At 36.8% G+C, this 22,427-nt stretch overlaps 1 protein-coding gene across 2 annotated transcripts in view; it reads left to right on the top strand.

Annotated features, from left to right (window-relative positions):
- The window catches only part of LOC113052891 (anosmin-1), a 37,063-nt gene continuing 14,636 nt past the window's right edge, over window positions 1–22,427 (top strand). Inside the window, exons 1-7 of one of the 2 annotated variants that reach the window (XM_026217346.1) lie at window positions 1–355; window positions 3,748–3,802; window positions 13,336–13,398; window positions 13,467–13,689; window positions 17,444–17,628; window positions 18,413–18,542; window positions 20,832–21,040. In XM_026217346.1, coding sequence (XP_026073131.1) covers window positions 90–355; window positions 3,748–3,802; window positions 13,336–13,398; window positions 13,467–13,689; window positions 17,444–17,628; window positions 18,413–18,542; window positions 20,832–21,040 — 1,131 coding nt within the window. In that variant the 5' untranslated portion in view covers window positions 1–89. Of the gene's footprint in view, window positions 357–3,747; window positions 3,803–13,335; window positions 13,399–13,466; window positions 13,690–17,443; window positions 17,629–18,412; window positions 18,543–20,831; window positions 21,041–22,427 lie in introns of both variants that reach the window. The other variant, XM_026217347.1, reaches the window with a different exon arrangement.

The raw sequence follows: 22,427 nt of genomic DNA, 5'->3' as shown, positions 1-22,427 counted from the left end.
ATCAGAACTTTCTCAGTCGTCCCATCTAAAGTTCGTCGCTCTTGCCCCGGCGCGCGTCTGCCTGCGTCTGGAGAGGCGAGCTACGCGCAATGACGCGCGCTGACTCCGCCCCGCCGCAGCGTCAAACTCTCTACAGCTGCCGCGCCGCGGGAGCCGCGCACAGTCCATGCGGACCACAAGACTTCGCGATGCTCGCGCTGACGCTGTGGATTCTAGCGCTGCTGTGGAGCGCCGCGCGCGCCGATGCGAGGAAACCAGACGAGTTCTTCAGCGGGAGCGTTTACCGCGCGAGGTGCGCGTCGCGGTGCCTCAGTCTGCACACCATTCGCATTTCTGCCGCTTTCAAGCATTTCCAGGTGCGTCCGAATGTGACATTCGAGACAAGAGTTTCAATGAAACACTCTACAACTTTGTCTTTGGTTACTATCTTGGCATTTAGATCCGTATGCTTTTGTTATTACGATTATTAAACGATTTTTATTTTACACTATTTAAAATAATTTTAATATTTAAAAACGTTTTATCATACATTGTGTAACATTGCTTAGCATACAAACTGTGAGTTTATTTTGAGCCTGATGCATTGATGGTGATCTTGTTGCTCATTAGAGACCTAGAAATATTAGGGTACTAGTAAAACTCTTTAATGACAGAATATGAAATGAACACTACATATTTAAATGGTTTAACATCAAGGAGTATATTTAGATTGAACAGACTGGTGAATATCGGCTGTTTAAACTGCTTTATCGTTCCGTCGATAATTATGATTAGAGTTATTTAATTTAGGTTAAAATTAATCATGTTTTTGGTGGTCATCCCGCTAGTTGCTGATACTGTCCGCTTTATTGAAGGACTTGTTAGGAGTTTTCAGCTCTGAACTCTCTTCTGTTCTGTTCTGTTCTGTTCTGGTTTAAAGAACCAATTCATATTCACATCAAACAGACTTCACACTTGATTGATGTGTATACTTGTGATTCTATTTAGTTCTTTACAACTAAAACAACATCTGATGGTTGTAATATAGATTTTATATTTTCGTAAAGAAAATGTAACATATTTAATACTTATTATTTAAGCACATTTCCCTTGCAAAATTATATATTTTCTAAAATATTATTTATTTATTTATTTATTTATTGCAGTTATCTGGACTGGGCAGCATAACTGCTTAATAGTCAAAACGTTTGAAATGCTTTTTTTATTTAATGACATTTAAGTACATTTCCATCCTATATTCTCATTGTAATAAAAAAAAAGAGTTATATATATAAAAATAAATAAATGTCTCACAAATTCTTATGAATGTAATGTGAAAATAAATATTTTCTATTACTTATAAATAAACTTTTTTGCTCTAATGAGAACTGTACATGGGCTATACTTTATACATGACTCTTGATCAAGTCTGTAAATTACTGCACAAAGGCTCTTCTCCTTCGAATGTCTCCTCACTGCTTGCATCTGAATGCAGACGAGTGCATTCAAGGTTACTGCATGCGTCAGATGCGTGAAACTTGCCATGCAACCCAAACAAGCTGACATTCATCCAAGGAGAAATAAAATAGTGACGTTTTATGATGTTGCCATTTGGCAGGGATGAATTAGAGTTACAGCTGTTAATGACTGGAGGGGAACATCTTTCTTAACATCAAAAGGGACGCATGGAGAAAGCTGGTGAAGTCTTTTGTCTGCGCAGGAAGTGCAGTGACAGGCTGAGCTTGATAAAGGGCTGGTTGAACTGGCTGGGAGCTCCAGGAATAGAAAGCGATTGTTGTTGGTGCTCCACAAAGAGTGTCCGGAGGCCGTGTGTGTGTGTGTGTGTGTGTGTGTGTGTGTGTGTGTGTTCGTGTTCGCAGGTCTTTCATGTGAAAATGGGAGGTCTGGTCAGCTGCAAAAACATGCAGCCCCTTCTGAAGTCTCCTACTGACCAAATGCCAGTGTCACACGCCGCATCTGCTGGAGGTGAAGCACCAGTCACTCAGATAAACCATCATTCAGAGCTGACCAGAGAACGATCAGAACCCACTGCAGGAAACAGAGAGTCTGGCTGTACAAGAATATTTCCCAAAAACTTTGGAATAAATGCTTTTTAGGGACTAGAAAAATGGAAAAGAAAGAAACGTTCTGTAGATTTTTAGATGAATAATTAGTGCTATCTATCTGTCTATCTATCTATCTATCTGTCTGTCTGTCTGTCTGTCTGTCTATCTATCTATCTATCTATTCTTCCATCATTTATAGTTATTGTTCTATCTCTCCATCTATTTATCTGTCTGTATCTCACTATATAATTTTATCTTTGCTGAAAATACAGGATTCTTTTATTTAAACCAGCGAATAAAGAGGATGTTCTAGAATTATAAAAAATAAAATAAAATAAAAAAAGAATGTTCTGACTTATTATTTTTAGGCAGCTAATTAGTGACATTTGGCCGTTTAGAGGAACGAGACACTCTTAAGGACGTCTGGACTCGTGCCGGAGAATGTGATCGTCAGGTTTGTTTTTGTGGCGCTCACATAATTCAGAAGCTCGTATGATCTGTAATGAATCAGTTTGTTCATTCAAGCCGCTTTTGACACTTACAGTAAGTTTATGTCCCAAAGGGATGTGGATGTATGAAGCCAAAGGTGTGTCAGAGAGTACTGCAAGCGTGCCTGATGTTGTAAAAGTGATTTTAAATAAAGCCCTTCGCTACCCTCCATTCGGTTCGAGGGACACATGTTCTGATCCAATGGAAAGACAAACATTGGGATAAGAAATCATGCCGTGTCCCTCATCAAGGGCCTTTGATATGAAACCACTTGGGAAGGGACTCAAACCACAGCAGCTCTTATGTGTGTGGGTTTCATTAGCAGAGACATGAATGGAGTCTTGTGGCGATTCACACACTCAGATTCAGTGCTCGATTACCACTGTTTATAATCGGTGATGGTGCAATCTTCTGCTCTTTGGCCTGTGTGAGTGTATGGTGTGTTACGACTGAATTTATCGAAGTAATAATGGCTCTTTAAACAACCCAAGAGTGCATTATTTCCACTTTACAGCCCGTTTATCTCTGGAATGTGACATCTGTAGATGTTTTGCATCTTATGAAATGCTGTTAAAACCATCATCTTGCCCATTCCTAGCAAAAATTTCTCATCTCAAGTGGTTTTGCTTTTCTAGTAAGGATACAGATGCATTGTGTGCTTTCTGTTGAAAACAAGAAAGCTCTCTTTGAAGCCGTTGACCATTATCCTTGACATTGAGTGCACAACACTGTGAGACGGGAGGGCCAATCAAGTCCTTTAATGATAAGTTATTTTCCAATGTTTCACAGGGAATTTCCACTGGATTACATTGTTCCAGATTCCTTTGAATTTGACATTGAATTTAAGCAAACTTTTGGTTTACAGACCCGTTAAGTTTTTTCCCTTCAGATGCTGGTGGAAAAACAGTTTTAGTCCGTTTTCTGAGTGATGGTGCACATTTTTTTTTTTTTATCTGTGTTTTGAATCGATTAATTTAAACAAACGGTTTAGAGAAACATTTTAAGTCAGTCATGTTTTTTTCTGAGTGATGGTGCAAATTAATTTTCGAATCAGTGTTCTGAATCAATTCACTGAAATGAACAGTTTGAACTGGTTTACAAAAATCAAACTTGCCAATTTTTCTACTTTTTCTTCCCAGTTCATTTACTTCTGTTTAGAGTGAATGTTTCGTATCTGATGTGATGTCCAGTGTTTCATGATGTCTTCTCTCTCTTTCCAGAGCAATGGATCATTGGTTTGGTGTCAGAATCACAAGCAGTGCTCAAAGGTAAAACTGTAAAACTTATTGAAATCAACAAACAAACAAACAAAATGCCTACATCACCAGAAGAAAGTGATAATGACAGAAACAGATGTGTAAATGTGATGCATACTCTCCAGTTTACTATGGTATCAGTGATATTGAGTCTCTGTCGAGGTCTGACGGTACAGACGTGTCCTGTGTTGAATCATTACACACTCACAGGATGAGCTGATATATGATGCTAGCTCACACAGCACTGGTTACACTGAGACGCCGACAGACAGATTCATTCTAAAGGTATGAAATGATGAAGGCAGAGCAGACGATGAGCAACAGTCTGGAGGAGAGAAAGAGAGGGCTCTGTTTCTCACTTTATGTCCTCATTTATACTTTGATTGGTATGTGTTTGATAGTCTCTGTGTGTTGCATTGATAGTTTCGCAACAACAAACCTTATCGAAGTTCATTTTGAGACACTTTTGTTTGAGAAACTTCATGTTTGCAGAATTTTTGATAAGGTATGACACAGAAATGTTAAGTTTTAAAAAGTATAGTATTTAGGCATCTCATTATTCCAATGCAAAAAAACAAAACAAAAAAACAAATTTACAAATATTCAAATTCTATATATTACTGCAATGCAATATTTTTTTCTACAAATTGTATTATTTGTAAAGTTTAACATTTTTAAAAAGTATGTCATTACCGCAATTAAAGAAAAATTGTGATAATTGATTTACTTTAATTGCTCAATACAAATCAGAGTATAATAATATCTGTGTTGCATTGATAGTTTAGGAGGAGCAACTCCTTAACATTTTTACTGAATTTTACCAGTTATTTATTTAATAGTCAATTGCTAATTTCTCACCAGTTGCCATGTATTTGAAGTTTTCTTTGGCATTGTAGTGAAATCGCGTCACGCTGGTGTATAGAATAATTTGAGTGCAGTTCAGCCAAGAACAATAATATTAACAAGGCAAAAGTAAAATTAAATTTTGCTTCATAAGCTTTTTTTTTTCTTCATTAGTTAATGAGGATGTCAAAAGGCTTCAAAGAGGAGATACACTGTGCTTTAAAGGCAAAGCCGCTTTGTTTTTGTGTTCAAATGCAACAAAAGACCTGCTCTTTTCCGTTCCATGGACTTGGCCAGTGTTGGATCCTGGCAACGGTGCTGTCCCCAGTCATTCATCAAGAGCTGCTGTGTTAAAGACAGATTTGGCTGTTTGCGTGTCGGAGCATTGGGCGTTCCCATTACAACTGGCCCTCTTCATCTCTGAGAGTCTGAAAACTCTTGACGCCTGTGAGGAGATCATGCCATGCTTGCACTCTGTGTGTTTCTGTTGCTAGTGATCTGTCAGGTCTGCTTCACAATCATGCTTGTTGTAATGGTAATGTCATGATTCTGCCCTCGTGTCCTTGATTTTTCCTAGTCTTGAGGCAGGATCATGACAGACCCATGTTTTGTGTACAAGCGCATGGCCTTGTCTCTGGGCCATGTGCTTGTGTTGTCTCGTTCCCTTGCCCCGCCCCCCTTGTTAACCTAGTCGTGTCTTGATTGTCCTATCTGTAACACCTGTCGTGTCTTGATTAGTACCCCTATTTAGATCTCCTAGTGTGCTCTGTCTTGCGTCGGTTCATTGTGTTACTTGTGTACTACTTATGTGTTCTACACTTGTGATTGTACCTCTGAAGTCCCTGTATAACCGTGAGTGTTATTTGTAGTTAGTGTTCTCTAGTTTTGAGTCTTTGTTTACCTCGTTAACTCAGTCCTGTTCAGTTATTTTGTATTTCCCTAGTCAGTGTTTTCCCCCTCGTGGGTTTTTGTTTTCCCTTTTTTGTTAAATAAATCCTGTGTTTAGTCACTTCCTGTCTGCACCTGAGTTCCTCCCTTACCAAAACCTTGACAGATAATTAGTAATGCATATGTTGTTGTTCTCTCTGTGGGACGGGGGCCATGGAGTGAGTTCACTCTGGGCTAATTTTATGTGTACACATGCATCAGATGGACGCTTTTGCCTGTTGATTCATGTTTCTTTGTTTCATGTCTTCAGAAGTATAGTTGCCTTTTTAAAAGGTGTTCTTTGCCATTATAATCAAACATCTAGCTGTTTTTGAATGCAAGAAACAGTGTTGATCACACTTTGGAATTGAATTGAGAATGTCTTCAATTCCAGTTCAGTTCCTAATTTTGGATAGATGTAGCAAACAGATGAAGAACAGTGGTTACAGTTTTAGGAATGTAAGAAAATAAATGAATAGAAACACATTTTAATTTTAAAAACAACAAAAACAAAATTAGAACATTTTGAAAGTATTGAAAAAAGTTTTAAAAGCTTTTAAAGTATGTTAGATGGATGGTTGGATAGATGGATAGATGGAGGTGTGGATGGATAGATGGGTATGGGGATGGTTGGTAGGATGGATGAATGGATAGATTAATATTTGGATGGTTGGATGGATGGATGAATATTTGGATGGGTCATTGAATGGATGATTGGATAGATGTATGGATGAATGGATGGACTGATGTAGAAACAGACGGATTGATGGATAGTTGTATGGTTGGATGGATTTTTGAATATATAGATGGATAGATGTATAGATATATAGGGTTAGGGATAGGGTTAAACCTCTGATTGTTGCTTTCTGATTGATTGTCATTTCTGAATTATTGTGATATCCTGACTGCTAATGTAAAGTTCAATGTGAATGTTGAGCAAATGTTTATTTGCCTGCATTGATTATCTATCATTTATAAGAGGCTCAACTATTTATGCACCCCTAAACTAAAGAAATATATGTATTTTTTGTTTAGTAATAAGCTTGGAGATGTATGGCCATTCTGCGATTTTCAGCATCAACCATTTAACCATTTAAAAAAAAAAATCGAATGTTGTGAAAGTTACTAATTCTTGAATTTTTAAACCAGCATTCACCCAGTATGTGAAGAGGAAATTTCTCTTAGAGATGTTAATGATGTGTATTGTCAGTCCTGGTTTGTGGAGTTTGTGTGCTCACACACCTCTTAATGAAGTGATCTGTTTGCAAAGTCCTCACAATATCAGGCCAGACCCACGCTGGGCCGATTATACAGAGCATCCCGGTAGATTGTCCCATACAGTGTGTGTGTGTGTTTTATGTTTGTGAAAAGCTCCGTTCAGCCCGTTTAGTCTGAGCCACCTTAGATGCCAAACAAAAGCAAAGACAGTAATGTTTTCGACAGCCACCCGCTGGCTCCACAAACACACTGAATGATGCGGGTTCTGTCCATTAGAAAGGCTTATTCTGGTGTCGCTTTTCCAACAAAAGTGAATCAAAGGTAGGTTAATTATTTAGACAATGTTGAAATGACCTCTCAGATCCATCAGCACATTAAAGAAGGACAGTGTTGGCATCCCAGCGAAATGTCCAGTTCCCTGTTGTTATGATAATTAACCCCACTGCCCTGTTGCCAGATAGAAGGGAGAAGGCATTTGTGAGTATTAGAGCTTCATTAGCATGCCACAGCACCACCATCACCCTTCATTCACAGCCGCCTCGGCCTTTTGTGTCTCCTTTCTTTATATTTTGTGTGAGCACTTCTTCTGGAGTGAAAGAAAGCTCTGCCATTACATGCCAAGACAGTTTGACAACTTCTGGGTGCTTGTTCAAGAGAAAGGGGAAAAAACAAGCAGCTGAAAAGCAGTATCAGTTGCTCACAAGGGTCGGACATCCAAACACCCCCAACAATTGAATTGATTTGCCTTGCAAATAAGAGTAACTCTCAGAAATAGACTTTCAAAAGTTTATAATTTGGGCTGTAATGTTTTTTTTTGTTGTTGTTGAAATAGTTTAAAAATGTACTCACCCTCAGGCCATCCAAGATTTGGTTAAGTTTGTTTCTTGCATCAGTGTCTCATCAATAGATGCTCTGCAGTGAATGGGTGCCGTCAGAATCAGAGTCCAAACATCTGATAAAAACATTACAATACTCCACAGCACTCCATTCCATAAGATGTTTTTAACTTAAATATGAGTCTATAATCCATAATAACACTTCCTCCAGTGAAAATGTGTTTTGGTCAGAAGCTCTAAAAAAAATATGTGGCTGGATTTGGATGTGAGAGACAACAGGTGCACTTATTCACTGTAGGAAGTGCTATTATGGATTAAAAACATCTAAATGCTGGATTTGTTTCAGCTTTTGTCTTCACCAGATGTTAACTGATGGACTGGAATATTCATCATTGATAATATACAGAACTTTAATAGTCTTTGTTTGTATATGTTAGTCTATTTGTAGGTAAAGGATGCCATCAAGCAAATCTATAATATACAGTATACTGTATTTATGTTGTTTTCTTAATTTTGATTTGGGTGTAATTGCAGCTGTTATTAATCATGATTAATTACAAAAAACAAAAACCACCCCCGTCCCACAAAAAAAATAAATAAAAAAAAAAAGTAAAAAATAAAATAAAATAACCCATTTTCATCCCTAACCCTACACATCTCAACCCACTGCATCCTATTTGCACACCTAAACCTAACCATCTCCACCCCCTGGACGCCATTTACGACCCTACACCTACCCATCTCCACCCAATGCCCCCCATTTACACACCTTAACCTACCCATCTCCACACCCTGGATCCCATATTCATCCCTAAACCTATCTATCTCCACCCACTGCATCCTATTTACACCCCTAATCCTACCAATCTCCACCCCCTGGATCCCATTTACACCAATAAACCAACCCATCTTCATCCTCTGTTTCCCATTTACACCCTTAAACCTACTCATCTCCACCCCCTAGATCCCATTTACACCCTTAAACCTACCCATCCCCACCCCCTAGATCCCATATTCATCCCTAAACCTATCTATCTCCACCCACTGCATCCTATTTACACCCCTAATCCTACCAATCTCCACCCCCTGGATCCCATTTACACCAATAAACCTACCCATCTTCACCCCTGGATCCCATTTCCACCCCTAAACCTACCCATTTTTCCCCACTGGAACCCATTTCCATCCCTAAACCTACTCATCTCCACCCCCTAAATCCCATTTACACCCTTAAACCCACCCATCTCCACCCCCTGGATCCCATTTCTACCCCTAAACCTACCCATCTCCACCCCCTGGATCCCATTTCTACCCCTAAACCTACCCATCTCCACCCCCTGGATCCCATTTACACCCTTAAACCTACCCATCTCCACCCCCTGGATCCCATTTCTACCCCTAAACCTACCCATCTCCACCCCCTGGATCCCATTTCTACCCCTAAACCTACCCATCTCCACCCCCTGGATCCCATTTACACCCTTAAACCTACCCATCTCCACCGCCTGGATCCCATTTACACCCTTAAACCTACCCATCTCCACCCCCTGGACCCCATTTACACCCTTAAACCTACTCATCTCCACCCCCTAGATCCCATTTACACCCTTAAACCTACTCATCTCCACCCCCTAGATCCCATTTACACCCTTAAACCTACCCATCTCGACCCCCTGGATCCCATTTACACCCTTAAACCTACCCATCTCCACCCCCTGGATCCCATTTACACCCTTAAACCTACCCATCTCCACCCCCTGGATCCCATTTACACCCCTAAATCTACCCATCTCCACCCCCTGGATCCCATTTCCATCCCTAAACCTACTCATCTCCACCCCCTGGATCCCATTTACACCCTTAAATCTACTCATCTCCACCCCCTGGATTAAATTTACACCCCTAAACCTACCGATCTCCACTCCCGGATCCTATTTACACACCTACCCATCTCCACCCCCTGGATCCCATTTACTCCAATAAACCTATCCATATCCACCGACTGCGTCCCATTTCCATCCCTAAACCTACTCCTCTCCATCCCCTGTACCCCATTTCCACCTCTAAACCTACCAAGGATCAATCCCTGGACGCCACTTACAACCCTAAACCTACCAATCTTCACCCTCTGCATCCCATTTACACTGCTAAACCTACCCATCTCCACCACCTGGATCCAATTTCCACCCCTAAACCTACCAAAGATCAACCCCTGGACGCCATTTACAACCCTAAACCTACCCATCTCAACCCACTGCATCCCATTTACACATCTTAACTTTCAAATCTTAAAACCCCTGGATGTCATTTACAACCCTAAACCTACCAATCTTCACCCTCTGCATCCCATTTACACTGCTAAACCTACCCATCTCCACCACCTGGATCCAATTTCCACCCCTAAACCCACCCATCTCCACCCCCTGGACACCATTTACATTCCTAAACCTACCAATCTCCACCCTCTGGGTCAATTGGTTCCAATTACTTTTATACATTGTTGTTACAAAATATAATTATATAATTTTTGGAACACGAGTACTTTAGTGAAGTGGAAAATAGTGTTTATAACAATGTCCTGTTTGTACGTACACAAACCATCCTGAGGGTTGTTACATGTGTGTAATTTCAGAAATATCACAGTTGTAGATACGATGCACCAATGTGTACTTGCACTATGGTTACATACTCAAACACATTTAGTTACTATGTAAGCACACAGGTATTAAGGACACTTAAGTGGGACCACATTTACTTTAAATAAAACATTGTATGGTTTTAGTTTTAGTTAACTATATTAATCATTTTTGATCAAATAAAAATGCAGCCTTGATAAGCAGAAGAGACATTTGCTTTACAAAATTACAGATATTCACATAGAAAATAGATGTTTTACATTTATAAAAAATGTAACCATTTTCACTGCCTGACGCTTATCAGAACTCCGTCCTTAATACCTCTCAGCGTTTTCCTTGACATCTGTCCTTATTCTTTAAGCCTGTAAGTGTTGTGCTGAGTTCCTCACACATAAGACGAGGCCTGAGTTCACTGCTTTATGCACAGAAGGAGAATCTAAATTCATCTGAGTTTAGATCTTTGCTTTGATCTGTCGACCACCCGATTATAATGAGATGTTTCTGCAGGAATTTTTCATGGTAACTTCTGATGAAAAGCTATTAAATAATGGCAATATTACTATACCTGTGTGTTGTCCCTCTCATCCCCAGCAAGTTTCTTTAAATCATTGACTCTTTTAATCTTATTTCATCCGTCACAGAGCCTACATCACCCTGATTTGGTTACTCCCCTAAGCCTTTCTGTTAGTAATAAAGAGATTGATGATTTTTGCTTATCAAATCATAAGTCAGTATTTAACACTGTGCTTAATTGTCCATGTGTGCAAGTCAATGTCCTGCAGTCGTTGAATACAGTCTGTAAACTCTTTCACATATAATCAGTTTGTGTGGCAATGTTTTGGACTTTGTTGCTCCATTAACTGTCACTCACATTTTTGAACATTGCCTTTGTAGTGCACGATCCAAACTTACATTTTTATAATTCATGAATGAAAATATTTTGTAACATGATATTGATGTACCATTTAAATTGTAATGCAATGTCTGATTTTAAAATGGGATTTAAAGGATGAATCTTGAGATTAAGTTTTCAGTTGATATATAATTTCTGATTATTTCTAAATGTGATAGAGTAAAAGGCAACAAAGAAGTCTTTTTTTTTTAACAAAGGTCAAAACTCCTGTTAGATGTGGATTTCTGAAGGTGCACTCTTGTCATAAATTAATCGATTACTTTTCCTACATTATTCTTAACAAAAAAAACATTGGTTAAAAATATATTTAGGAGTCTTAGACCTGTCCAACGATATATAGTTTGTCAAGATTAGATTCGATTTCACGGATGACAGTTAAGAAACCTAAATTACAGTTGCAGCTTTGGCTTCTCGAAGACATATCTATATCTTTTCTCTCTGGCTTTTGGATCAATGTCCTCTGGTTAGTTTATCTGTTTTTATTGTTTTCTATTTTCTTTTGGTGTGTATTTGATCAATTTACGTTGTACAACACTTTGCTCAGCCACTGCTGTTTTAAATGTGCTTTTAGAAATAAAATGACTTGCCTAGCCTAACATGATGAATAAAATCACGTTCATAGATGTGAAGAAGCTCTTCTTTTCTCTCTGCTGTAGTTTTAGTGTAAAGTCTAGTCTCACGCTCCATTAACTCCTACAGAAACTGCTCAGAAACATTTTCCAGCCAGTTTTCGCTGTAGTTTGTGTTTCCTCCACTGTCATCTGTGTCATATTTATTTTTCCACGTCTCTTTTGTTCAATCTCATCGTTCATTAGGAAGCTGCATCAGTCTGTCTCAGTGTTTTTGTGAAATGAGTCGCTCAGACGGTTTCTTTCGTGTTCCCATATTCAATGAGGGTGAATGAAATGCCTGCGATCTGTTTCTGCTGCATTTATTTTACAATTATTTGTTTCATTTTACATTTTTATAATTCAAATAACAATAATTGTTTTATTTTGATTGCATATATTTAAAAATTATTTGCTTCATTTTATATTTTTATGATTCAAATAATTCAGTGTTTTATTTTGATTTAATTTATTTTTAAATTATTCGTTTCATTTACATTTTTATGATTAAAATAATTATTAGTAAAAATGACATGTTTACCATTTAGTTAATAGCAAGTGTTTATTTTGTCTTTTTTTACATACATTTTTCATCTTAATTTTAATGTTTTTCCCTCAACCATCCCTCACCTCTTCTGTGTGACTGATGGCTGAGCAGATTGGAGCTGAAGCGCTCTCGTGTCTTTGGTTTGGCTCTGCTCGTGTGGTTTGGGTGGAGACCAGTGCTTCTCTGATGGAGGAGTGATTTCACTGTTACAGCAGTGATTCTTCACTGGATTGATGAATATATTGGGTTTCAGTCATCTTTCACTCACACTCTTCTGTGCTGTCTTCTGTTAGACACAGAAGAGGAATTTCTGCTGGAAAACAGCATAACAATAACCAGTGTGATCATACATTGTATTTCTAACATGTAGATTATGAAGAGCTTCACATCGGCTCTCGATCAGCACATCTGGGTTATTTTGTGTTTAATAAATGAATGAAAATGAGACCGAATCATGTGGAGGAAGATCTTCAGAAGTCGGGGATTCACAAGCGGTTTATTGTCAGCTGAACGACTTACTTTACTTAATATATTTGCTCAATATTTACTTATTAATTTAAAAACACATCCGCATGTTTACAGTTTACTGTTGAGTTTTAATGATCACATACAATGTTTTGTTATTTTGCATAAAAAAGCATGAACATGCTCCGTTTCATTCTGCATTTTATGGTTTAATAAATTATTAGTAGGTGTTTTTTATTTAATTAACAGTAAGTGTTTTTTTAATTTAGATGTTTCTTAATTATTATTTTATTTTTTTGAATTATTGCAATTTAATTAGTGAGTGTTTTTTAAATTTTCATTTAGATATTTATGACTGAATGCATCAATAGTAAGTGTTTTATTTTGATTTGCTTATTTATTTTATTTTAATTATTTAAATTAAATTGCCTTTTTATTATTTAATTATTGCAAGTTTGGAAAGCTTTTAGAGGATCGCTTGTCTGGTTTAGGCTCATTTTTATTTCTCTGTTTTTCCTAATTGAGTGTTTCTTCTTTGTTTTTCACGTCCAGTGTCTGGAGCCTTGCAGGGCATCATGGGACCCGAAGGAGAACCAGTGTCAGGACTTGTGTGAGGTATGAAACTCTGAAACACACCCAAACCTGTGAGAGCCGGCCTGAGATCAGTGACTCTGTGCTTTCAGACTCGGTTCCTGAAGAAGCATTACGAGTGTTTGACGAGCTGCGAGTTCCTGCGCTCCGTTCAGACGCTGAAGACGGGAGACTGTCCTGCAGCGGAGCGAGCGAGCGGATTCGAAGCGGCCTGCGTGGAGAGCTGTGAAACAGACACAGAGTGTACGGCTCTGAAGAAATGCTGTCCGAACGGATGCGGACACACCTGCCAGATCCCCAAGAACCCCTATAAAGGTACAAACACTTCATCAGCCAAAAACTAAGTCATTTACTTACCCCCATGTCGTTCAAACCTCTGTGTCTTCCTTAATTCCATGGGGTTTTTGCATCCACACAATGAAAGTATAATGTTTTCGTTTTGGACCCCATTGACTTTCATTGTGTGGAAAAAAAATTAAAAGTCATACAGATCTGCACAGATTAACACTGAAATAGAGAAAAGTCATGCTTAGGTTAAGAATTTTTAAAGATGTAAGTACTTAAAGTTATTAAGTAAGCTGTAAACTTTTTTTATTTGAATTTACATTTCTGTAAACGTTTGCAGAGAGATGTCATTAAGTAAAGCTGTTAAGAACAATAGTTCATTGAAATCAGTGTAAATATTAGATTAAAGTTGAAGCACTAAAATTACTAGTTGTAAATAAATAAAACAAAATTAAATTAAATTAAACCTAAATAATAATTATAATAATAAAAAAGTAAAAAAAAAAAAAAAAAAAAAGTAAACTAAATTAAGTTTAAACAAATAAAAAATCTATGCAATTTTTTATTTTTATTTTCATATATATATATATATATGTATATATATGTATGTGTATATATATAAATTACAAAGAAAACAACACTAAAGTACTAAAAGTACTAAAAATGCAACTAAAATTAATGTGGAAACAGAAAAATTAAAAAAATAAATACAATTCTAAATATAAATGAAATCTGTGCCAGAAAAGCTGTTTCTGATGTTGTTGCTGGTCGAGTGAAGGAGTCTTTACGGTTTGGTTTTATTGATGTCAGATTTACTGGTTCCCCGTCGTTTGCAGAAAGCTGTAAATTTCCAAAGGCAGTCAGAGAGTCATTGCTGGAGTCAGGAGCGTAATTGTTTCTCTCTGTTGAGATGATGATCAGCGATGCTGGAAACCATTATCAGCTCAAAGTGAGCGTCACTGCTCTGTCGATGGCTCTCAGATGTTCCTGCAGGTGGACGAACACAACCTCCACCCGAAGACGAAGCCCACTTCAACTAGAAATCTGTGACATGCTGATTAAAGCCTTTATACATGATGCATTATAAAAGATGTTGTAATGCATTATGTCTTTTCACAGATGCATTATAATATTTGCATGTTCCTTGTTGAATCTTAAATCAGCATTATATCATTACATATATTAATCATGCATTATAGGGTGCATGATTAGTGTATAAAAATACTTTTAGAATGCATTATATATGAAGGCGTTGAGTGTTACCGTAAAGTCAAAACTACCGACCAATGGGGAAAGTCGTGGCCTAGTGGTTAGAGAGTTTGACTCCTAACCATATGGTTGTGGGTTTGAGTCTCGGGTTGGCAATACCACGACAAAATCACTTAAACATCTCGATCTTCATGTTGCATGGGCACAGCATTTACATTTATGCATTTGGCGGATGCATTTCTCCAAAGCGACTTACAGTGCATTAAAGTTATATATTTCTTAAGTTCATGCATTCCCTGGGAATCAAACCTTTACGGTTGCGAGCGTGTGCTGAGCCAAAGGAGTACTTGACGTGCACCTGCGGATGCCGGAGCTTTGTGGAGGTTTGTGTGGTTCCTGGATGACCTTCTTCAGATCCTGCTCTCGGAGCAAGAGTGTGGATTCCAGCGCTGGTTCAGGAACGCTGTGGGATTTTACTGGAGCGCCGGGATTGGAGCAGACGTCACACGCGTGCTGGAGCTGTGAAACCGCAGCACAATCGAACACAGCTGTTCTGCTTGTCTTCGGATCTTCTCCTGGAGATCTGGCCTTCGCTGATCGCTTCAAGCGCATGGATCTCCTTAACAGGCGTTCAGTCCTTGAACTTCTTCACCCACAGTGGAAATGTTCGTCATCACTGCATTCCTCCATATGTGATTCTCATGCAGATGTTAAGAATCACTGGTGCTTTTCATTGTATTGCTGTCAGGTGATTCAAATGTTTATTTAATTATGTGATGTGCCAGTTAATTAATTGCAAAGTGATTGCACATCAATTTGGCTTGAGAAATGAACCCCCAAAATATCATTTAAAGACATTATTGCTTTAGATGAAAGAAAGAAAAAAAAATGAAGATACATTACAAAAAGTAGCTTTAGAAAGAAATGTAATTCAGCAAATTGCTGCCTTAATGAGTCATTGAATCATTAATTTAACTAGTTCATTTAAATAGCTAATTTGTTTCAAAACGAGGTAAGTAAATTTATTTCTAAATCGTTGCCATATTCAATTCGTTCAAACGGCGGATTTGTTTAGAAAGATGCAGTTTACTGTCTTTATGAATGTCTTTATGTCTTTATCAATGAATCATTGACTCACTCGAGTCTTTCAAACAACTGATTCATTCAGAAACTAAACAAGTGACTGTCTTAAGTCACTGAATCATTGTTTCACTCGTTCATTTAAATGTCTGATTGGTTTAGAAACAAAGTAAATTACTGTCTTCATGAATGATTCAGTGAATCCTTGTCTCTCTCAATTCATTTAAACAGTTGATTTGTTCAGAAACAGAGTAAGTGACTGTCATTGTGTCTCAGTTGATTCGTTCATAACACAGATTCATTAAGTAACGAAACACCGCTCTGTGTTGCTGTTGTGGCTTTGGTTGTTTGGAAAATTATGCAAAAACGGACAATATTGTCTCTAACTTATTTTTTATTAACTGTAGTATAAAATCAATATCACATTAGCAGTGGTATGTCTCCCTCTCTCTCTCTCTCATGTATATATATATACAGTATATATATATATATGTAATTTGATATAAATATAAGACCCAGATCTTGAGCGCTGTGCTCTGATGGAAATGTCTCCGTCTGCTGCTGATTTCTGGAGACGTTGGATGTCTTTGAGCTTCATGTCGTGAAGTCCTTCACATCGCTCCTCAATCAGCGGAGCTCCATCACAGCTGTAACGAATCGAGGAAAGACATGGAGCAGAACATTTTCTCCCTCTCTTTGCCCCCTGAAGCTTTGTACTTATTAAATCTTTAATTTATTACATATGGAAGAATGTCAGATGTCTTTGAGGGTTAAATGTAAGTCACTGCCATATGGAGCAGATGGAGGTTTGCTGTGAGAGCATCACATGAACATCACTTTATATCGCTATTTATCATGATGGAGTCATTTTATTAACTATTGCACATCCATTGAAACAATTTTATGTTTTGAGTAATCCTGTGATAATGTCTGTTTTCATCTAATCCAGCAAATAAAATAATTAACAAATTAAATAATAGATTTTCTTTTTTTTTTTTTCTTTTTTTTCTTTTTTTTTTAATTGAATGTTTTATTTACGTTTTAATTTTAGTTAAAAATGTACAAATTTTGTTGTGTTCCCACTTTTTGAAATTTTACTATTAGTTTGAATTTTCATTTGAGTTTTAACGTTTTGTTAATTTTCTTGTGTATTTTCACTATTTATTTTATTAATTTTATTTACCATTTTAATTTTAAAGTTTTAGTATTTTTTTGTGTGTGTTCACTTTTTTATTAAAATTATTTTCCATTTTAATTTCAGTTAAAGTTTTTGTATTTTTTATATTTCACATTTATTAGTTTATATATTTTTTATATTTTTATTAATTTGATTTAAGTTTTAGTTTATTAGTTATTTTAGTACATCAAATTCATGTCAGTTAACGTATATTTTATTTCAAGTAACTAAACGTTATTTTATAATTTTAGATTTAGTTAACAGTAAAAATCCTATATTAGAATTTTTATAAAATCGAAATGTTCGTCCGTGTCTCAGGATCTCCTCTGAAGCCGAGGAAGGAGCTGTTGATTGTGGAGCAGCCGTCAGGATTGCTGGAGGTCCGCTGGTCATCCCGCTTTAACGTCTCTGTGGAGCCGGTGCTTTACGTGCTTCAGCGCCGCTGGAACTTCGGCATCCATCCCAGCGAAGACGACGCTACACCGTGGCAGGACATCGCTCAGGTCAGGCATTTCCCCCATTCGTACGATTGATCCCAGCCGAAGAATAAGAGTCTTTTAAGACCATAGCTATTTTCCTAAAAAAAAAGAATACAAATGTCTATACTATTTAACCACAAATGGTCAACCTGACGCATTACATAATCATGTTGGAATTAGAATGGGAAGTCCATTATATGGAGAAAAATGTTTTCCAAAAAAAAAATTTATTTCACTGCGACTGAAGAAAGAAAAACATGAACATCTCTGATGAAATGAGGGAGAGTAAATCATCAGGAGATCAAGTCTTGTATGTTTTTTCTTGTTCAATAGCCATCTGAAATTCATCACAAGCTTTTGTTTCATGCCTTTACTGCAAAAAAAGGCTGTCCTAACACAGTATTTTTGTCTCGTTTTCCAGTACAAATATCTGAACACTCTTTTAAATGATTAGAGAGACATTTATATAAGATAATACATTTTGTTTTGATGTCTCAAAATTAAGCGACATTGGCAGATATTTGTTCTTGTTTTAAGCAAAAAAACTCACTTCATTTTGATACTTTTTTCATAAAATTAAAAGTAATTTTTCATTTACAGTAAATGCATCTTAATTTAATCATCTTTAGATATTTGTGCTCGAAAACGAGACCGAAATACCGAGCTAGAACGTTATTTTTGTGCATCAAATACCCAGATGCACAGATGTCTCTCCAGTCTTTCATGTTTTAAAACAGATCAGATTCCAAGCTTATATTCAGGGCTGCATGTATGTGACCCCGTGACCTTTGACCCCTGTGCCCCTCAGGTTGCTGAAGAGCACATGCTGCTGAGTGACGTCCGGCCGAGCAGGTGGTATCAGTTCCGTGTGGCGGCGGTGAACGTTCACGGCACACGCGGCTTCACGGCTCCCAGCAAACACTTCCGCTCGTCCCGAGGTGAGTCCGACAGATTTACTGTCCTCACAGGTGCAGCTCTTCACCTGCTGCTCGCTGCAGATCTGATTTACTCCCTGAGCTACTGTTTAAACTGCTGCTTCTTCAGAGACTAAGTTTAGTCAGTATCTCCTCCTAGAGATTTGAAGCTACAACCTCCAAACTGGGCTCAGACCTTTAGACTTTTCATTTTAGTGGATGGTAATAACCCTGATAATGACCGAATGATGATTTCTGGATGAAGTATTTCTTTAACAAGCTTGAGCCTGACTCGTGTTGAGAGCAGTGGTTATAAAACCAGACTTTAAGTCCTGATGATTTTTGAGATGTATGAGACATATTTAACGGGATAGTTAACCCAGACATGAAAACAATGACCACATTATTTACTCACCCTCAAGTCATTCTAGGTGTATTTGATTTTCTTCAATAAGATGAATAAAATCTGAGATATATTTAAAAATGCAGAAGAAAGAAGTCCAATAAAGTGCATCCATCCATAATAGAAAGTGGCCCATATGGCTCTGGCCTTCTGAAGTGAATCTGATGTGTTTGTGTGATTAAAACTTTATTAACCGTTATCTCAAAAATGCCTACAAATAGGGGGAAAAAAGAAAATTTTTCTAAATATAAAAATTTATATAAATGTATCTGCTTTAGACCATGTATCAAAAAAAGACCAAAAAAAAAAAAAAAAACAGTTAGACATTTATAGTTTTAATGATAAAAAGAAGCATTCGTAATCCATCATTTAACATTCAATCTGCAAAAATCTAAATAAATTAATATGGTGTAAAACTTATCTGCCTTTTTGTTAAAGTGAAATTTAAAGCTATTTGTGTTATAACTATAAAAACACTGAACATGAGCTAAAACTTCTGAAACAAGCTCGCAGTCCTGCTCTGCTCTCCTCTCTTTGCGATGTATTACGTACAGTATGTTGTATGTAGTATGTTCACTCTTATAAATATTATGTTTGTAAATTGCAGCTTTGTGACTTTATGTCCACTAACTGTAGTTTTGTTTCTCATACATCAGTGAGAGTCTCTATCCCTCACAGGATCACAATCTGCTCCAAAATCACTTCAGTGCCATTATTATAACTTACAAACTCATACAGGCGACTTCCCAGCAGGATCCAATCTCATCTTCTGATGTATAACTAGTGATCTGTGATGATTTATTACAGAGTCAGAGAGCTCTGTAGAATCAATGAGTTTGTCAGCACAGTTCTTCATATGACATTCAGTCAGTTCACTTGATTTGCAGAGACTTTCTTTGATTGTTGATGTTTTGCGCGAGCATCTGGTTTTCAGACGGGCCTCAATAACAGCAAGCCAATGGCTCTAGATTGGCCCATTTTCCCATTAAAATCCCATTAGCTTTGCTTCACTTCCTCTACACAGATGACATCATTTCCCTTAGATGTGGACGACATCACATTCACATGTGCTCAGTGATCGCAAGAAAACCCACTACATCATGCTGTTTTTGTTTTTACTGCGTCAAATGTACAGAAGAATTTGTAGCAAATTACATGTAATTTATAATAATTATAATATCTGAAGATAAAATAAAATAGATAAAAATAAACGATTATATTATTGCTAAGACAAAAATGTATAATTAAAAAATACAAATAAAAATACTACATGCTGGTTCACGAATGGTACATTTTCTCAGTTTATTAGCACCTTTGTTATTGTTAACTAAAACTATAGAAAATAGAATAAGAAAACTTATTTTTTAGAATACTAAAATGTATTAAACTGAAATCAAATAAAGTTAATTAATTTAATATTCATTTTAATTAATTAAAACAAAATGAATAAATAACAACAGCACAACAAAATTGCCATTTTGCCAAACATAAGTTGAATGTATTTTTTATATATATATATATATATATATATATATATATATATATATATATATATATATATATATAAATATAAATATATATATATATATAATATATATATTACTGCAGTTTTTCAACACATTTTGTATGCTTTAAGTATTAGTTAATATTAATTGAACATTTAACATTTTTTGAACATGAAATTAATATTATAGATAATATTCAATGAATATGATATTTATAAATATTGTAAAAGTGCATTGTGGGGGTTATTGTTTTATTCTGTGTTTGATAAACCTTAATTTCTTCTGTATATTTTAATGAATATCGTGGCCACTGTTTTCTATATGATGAATATGAATGTTGTTTGGTCAGACTCCAGAAATCCCACAGGAATCATGCGAGTGTCTGTTGATGTTGTCTGTGTTCAGACCCGTCTCCTCCTCCCGCTCCGTCCGGACTGAGAGCGTCTCACATCACGACGGGAACCGGCGGCCTGCTGACGGTCCGGATCAGCTGGACTCTTCCCACGGAGCCCGACGTCCCGGTCCATCACTACAAGATCTACTGGAGCTGGACGGTCCCGGGGAAATCAGCCGAGCCGTCCCGGAGGAAGAGGAGGAGGAAGACCAGCGACGGGGTGAGAGACGCTTTCACAGATCACACAGAGAGACGCAGATTCAGGACTTTCATTAGATCTTTAGTCGATCTGTGGAGGAAAACTGAGTTTATTTACGAAACTCTGCATGTACACAAGCACTCAGACACTATTCAGTGCAAGTCTATATTAATATAACATGTATATCTAGTGGCTACGTGGCAAATACTGCAAAAGATATACAAAAAAATAGCATATTATTATAAATTAAATATATAATAGTTACATCACACACTGTATTAATTGAAAATAATATGCAATATACATACAGACACATATATGAAATAATATATAAAAAAAGTATGTATTGAATATTACTTTGGATTAATACTGCTATATTTTTTTGTTGTTGCATTTGTGTGTGTGTGTGTGTGTGTGTCTATATATATATATATATAATTATACACACACATACACATAAAAAATATGTGTAAAAAAAAAATATATATATATATATATATACATATATATTTGTGCATAAAAGTATTTTCAGACATGATTACTTTTATTAGGTTTCGGATTTGCATTTGACATGATCAAAAACTATTTTATTATAGCTGATTTCTAAACTGCCCTCCAAAAGTTGCATTTTGGTGCTCAGTTTTGACCGCAAAGATTGCACATGTTTTTAAGGCCATTTTGCCCTTTTCTAATCATATCCACATGATGAGTTCATAAAGCAAATACCACAAAAGCCAGCAAGTTTTGTACCATTCCAATAAAGTATCAAATGTAAAAGAAGAAGGAAAAACAACATTTTTGGGTGTAATATGCCGTAAAGGCCATGGCGGGTTAAAGGAGCAGACTGATATCATGCTGAAGCTCCTGTAGAGTCAGTGTTAACCCTGCGGTGTCTGTGTTGATGACGTCTGACACTCGATCGCTCTGTTGCTGTGACAGACGCTGCTTCGAGCAGCATCTTCAGGGTTTGGTTAGTGACCCGCTGCTGCTTGAATCCCCAAACTAACCCTCTCACTAACACGATAACTCGACCTGATATACTGTCTGAATACAGATCACGCCCTTTAAGAGCAAAGACTTCTGGGAGATTCTTCATGGAGTGACTCTGTCCAGTTCACAAGAAATTGACATTCATGTCTAGATTATTCATTTTGATATAGATCAAAAATCTTATTTGTAATTCTGTTATACTGTATATTTATTTAATATTTAACGTGTCACTTGCAATATGTCAAATACATACAGAATAAAATGTCAAATATATCAGACATATATATCAAAAAAAAAAAAAAAAAATATATATATATATATATATATATATATATATATATATATATATATATATATATATATATTAGGGGTGTAACGATACGCGTATTCGTATTGAACCGTTCGGTACGACGCTTTC

This window comes from Carassius auratus, chromosome 34 (genome assembly GCF_003368295.1).
Source record: "Carassius auratus strain Wakin chromosome 34, ASM336829v1, whole genome shotgun sequence".
Taxonomy (NCBI): Eukaryota; Metazoa; Chordata; class Actinopteri; order Cypriniformes; family Cyprinidae; genus Carassius; species Carassius auratus.
The sequence above is the reverse complement of the archived record's forward strand: the minus strand, read 5'-3'. Positions and strand labels throughout refer to the sequence as shown.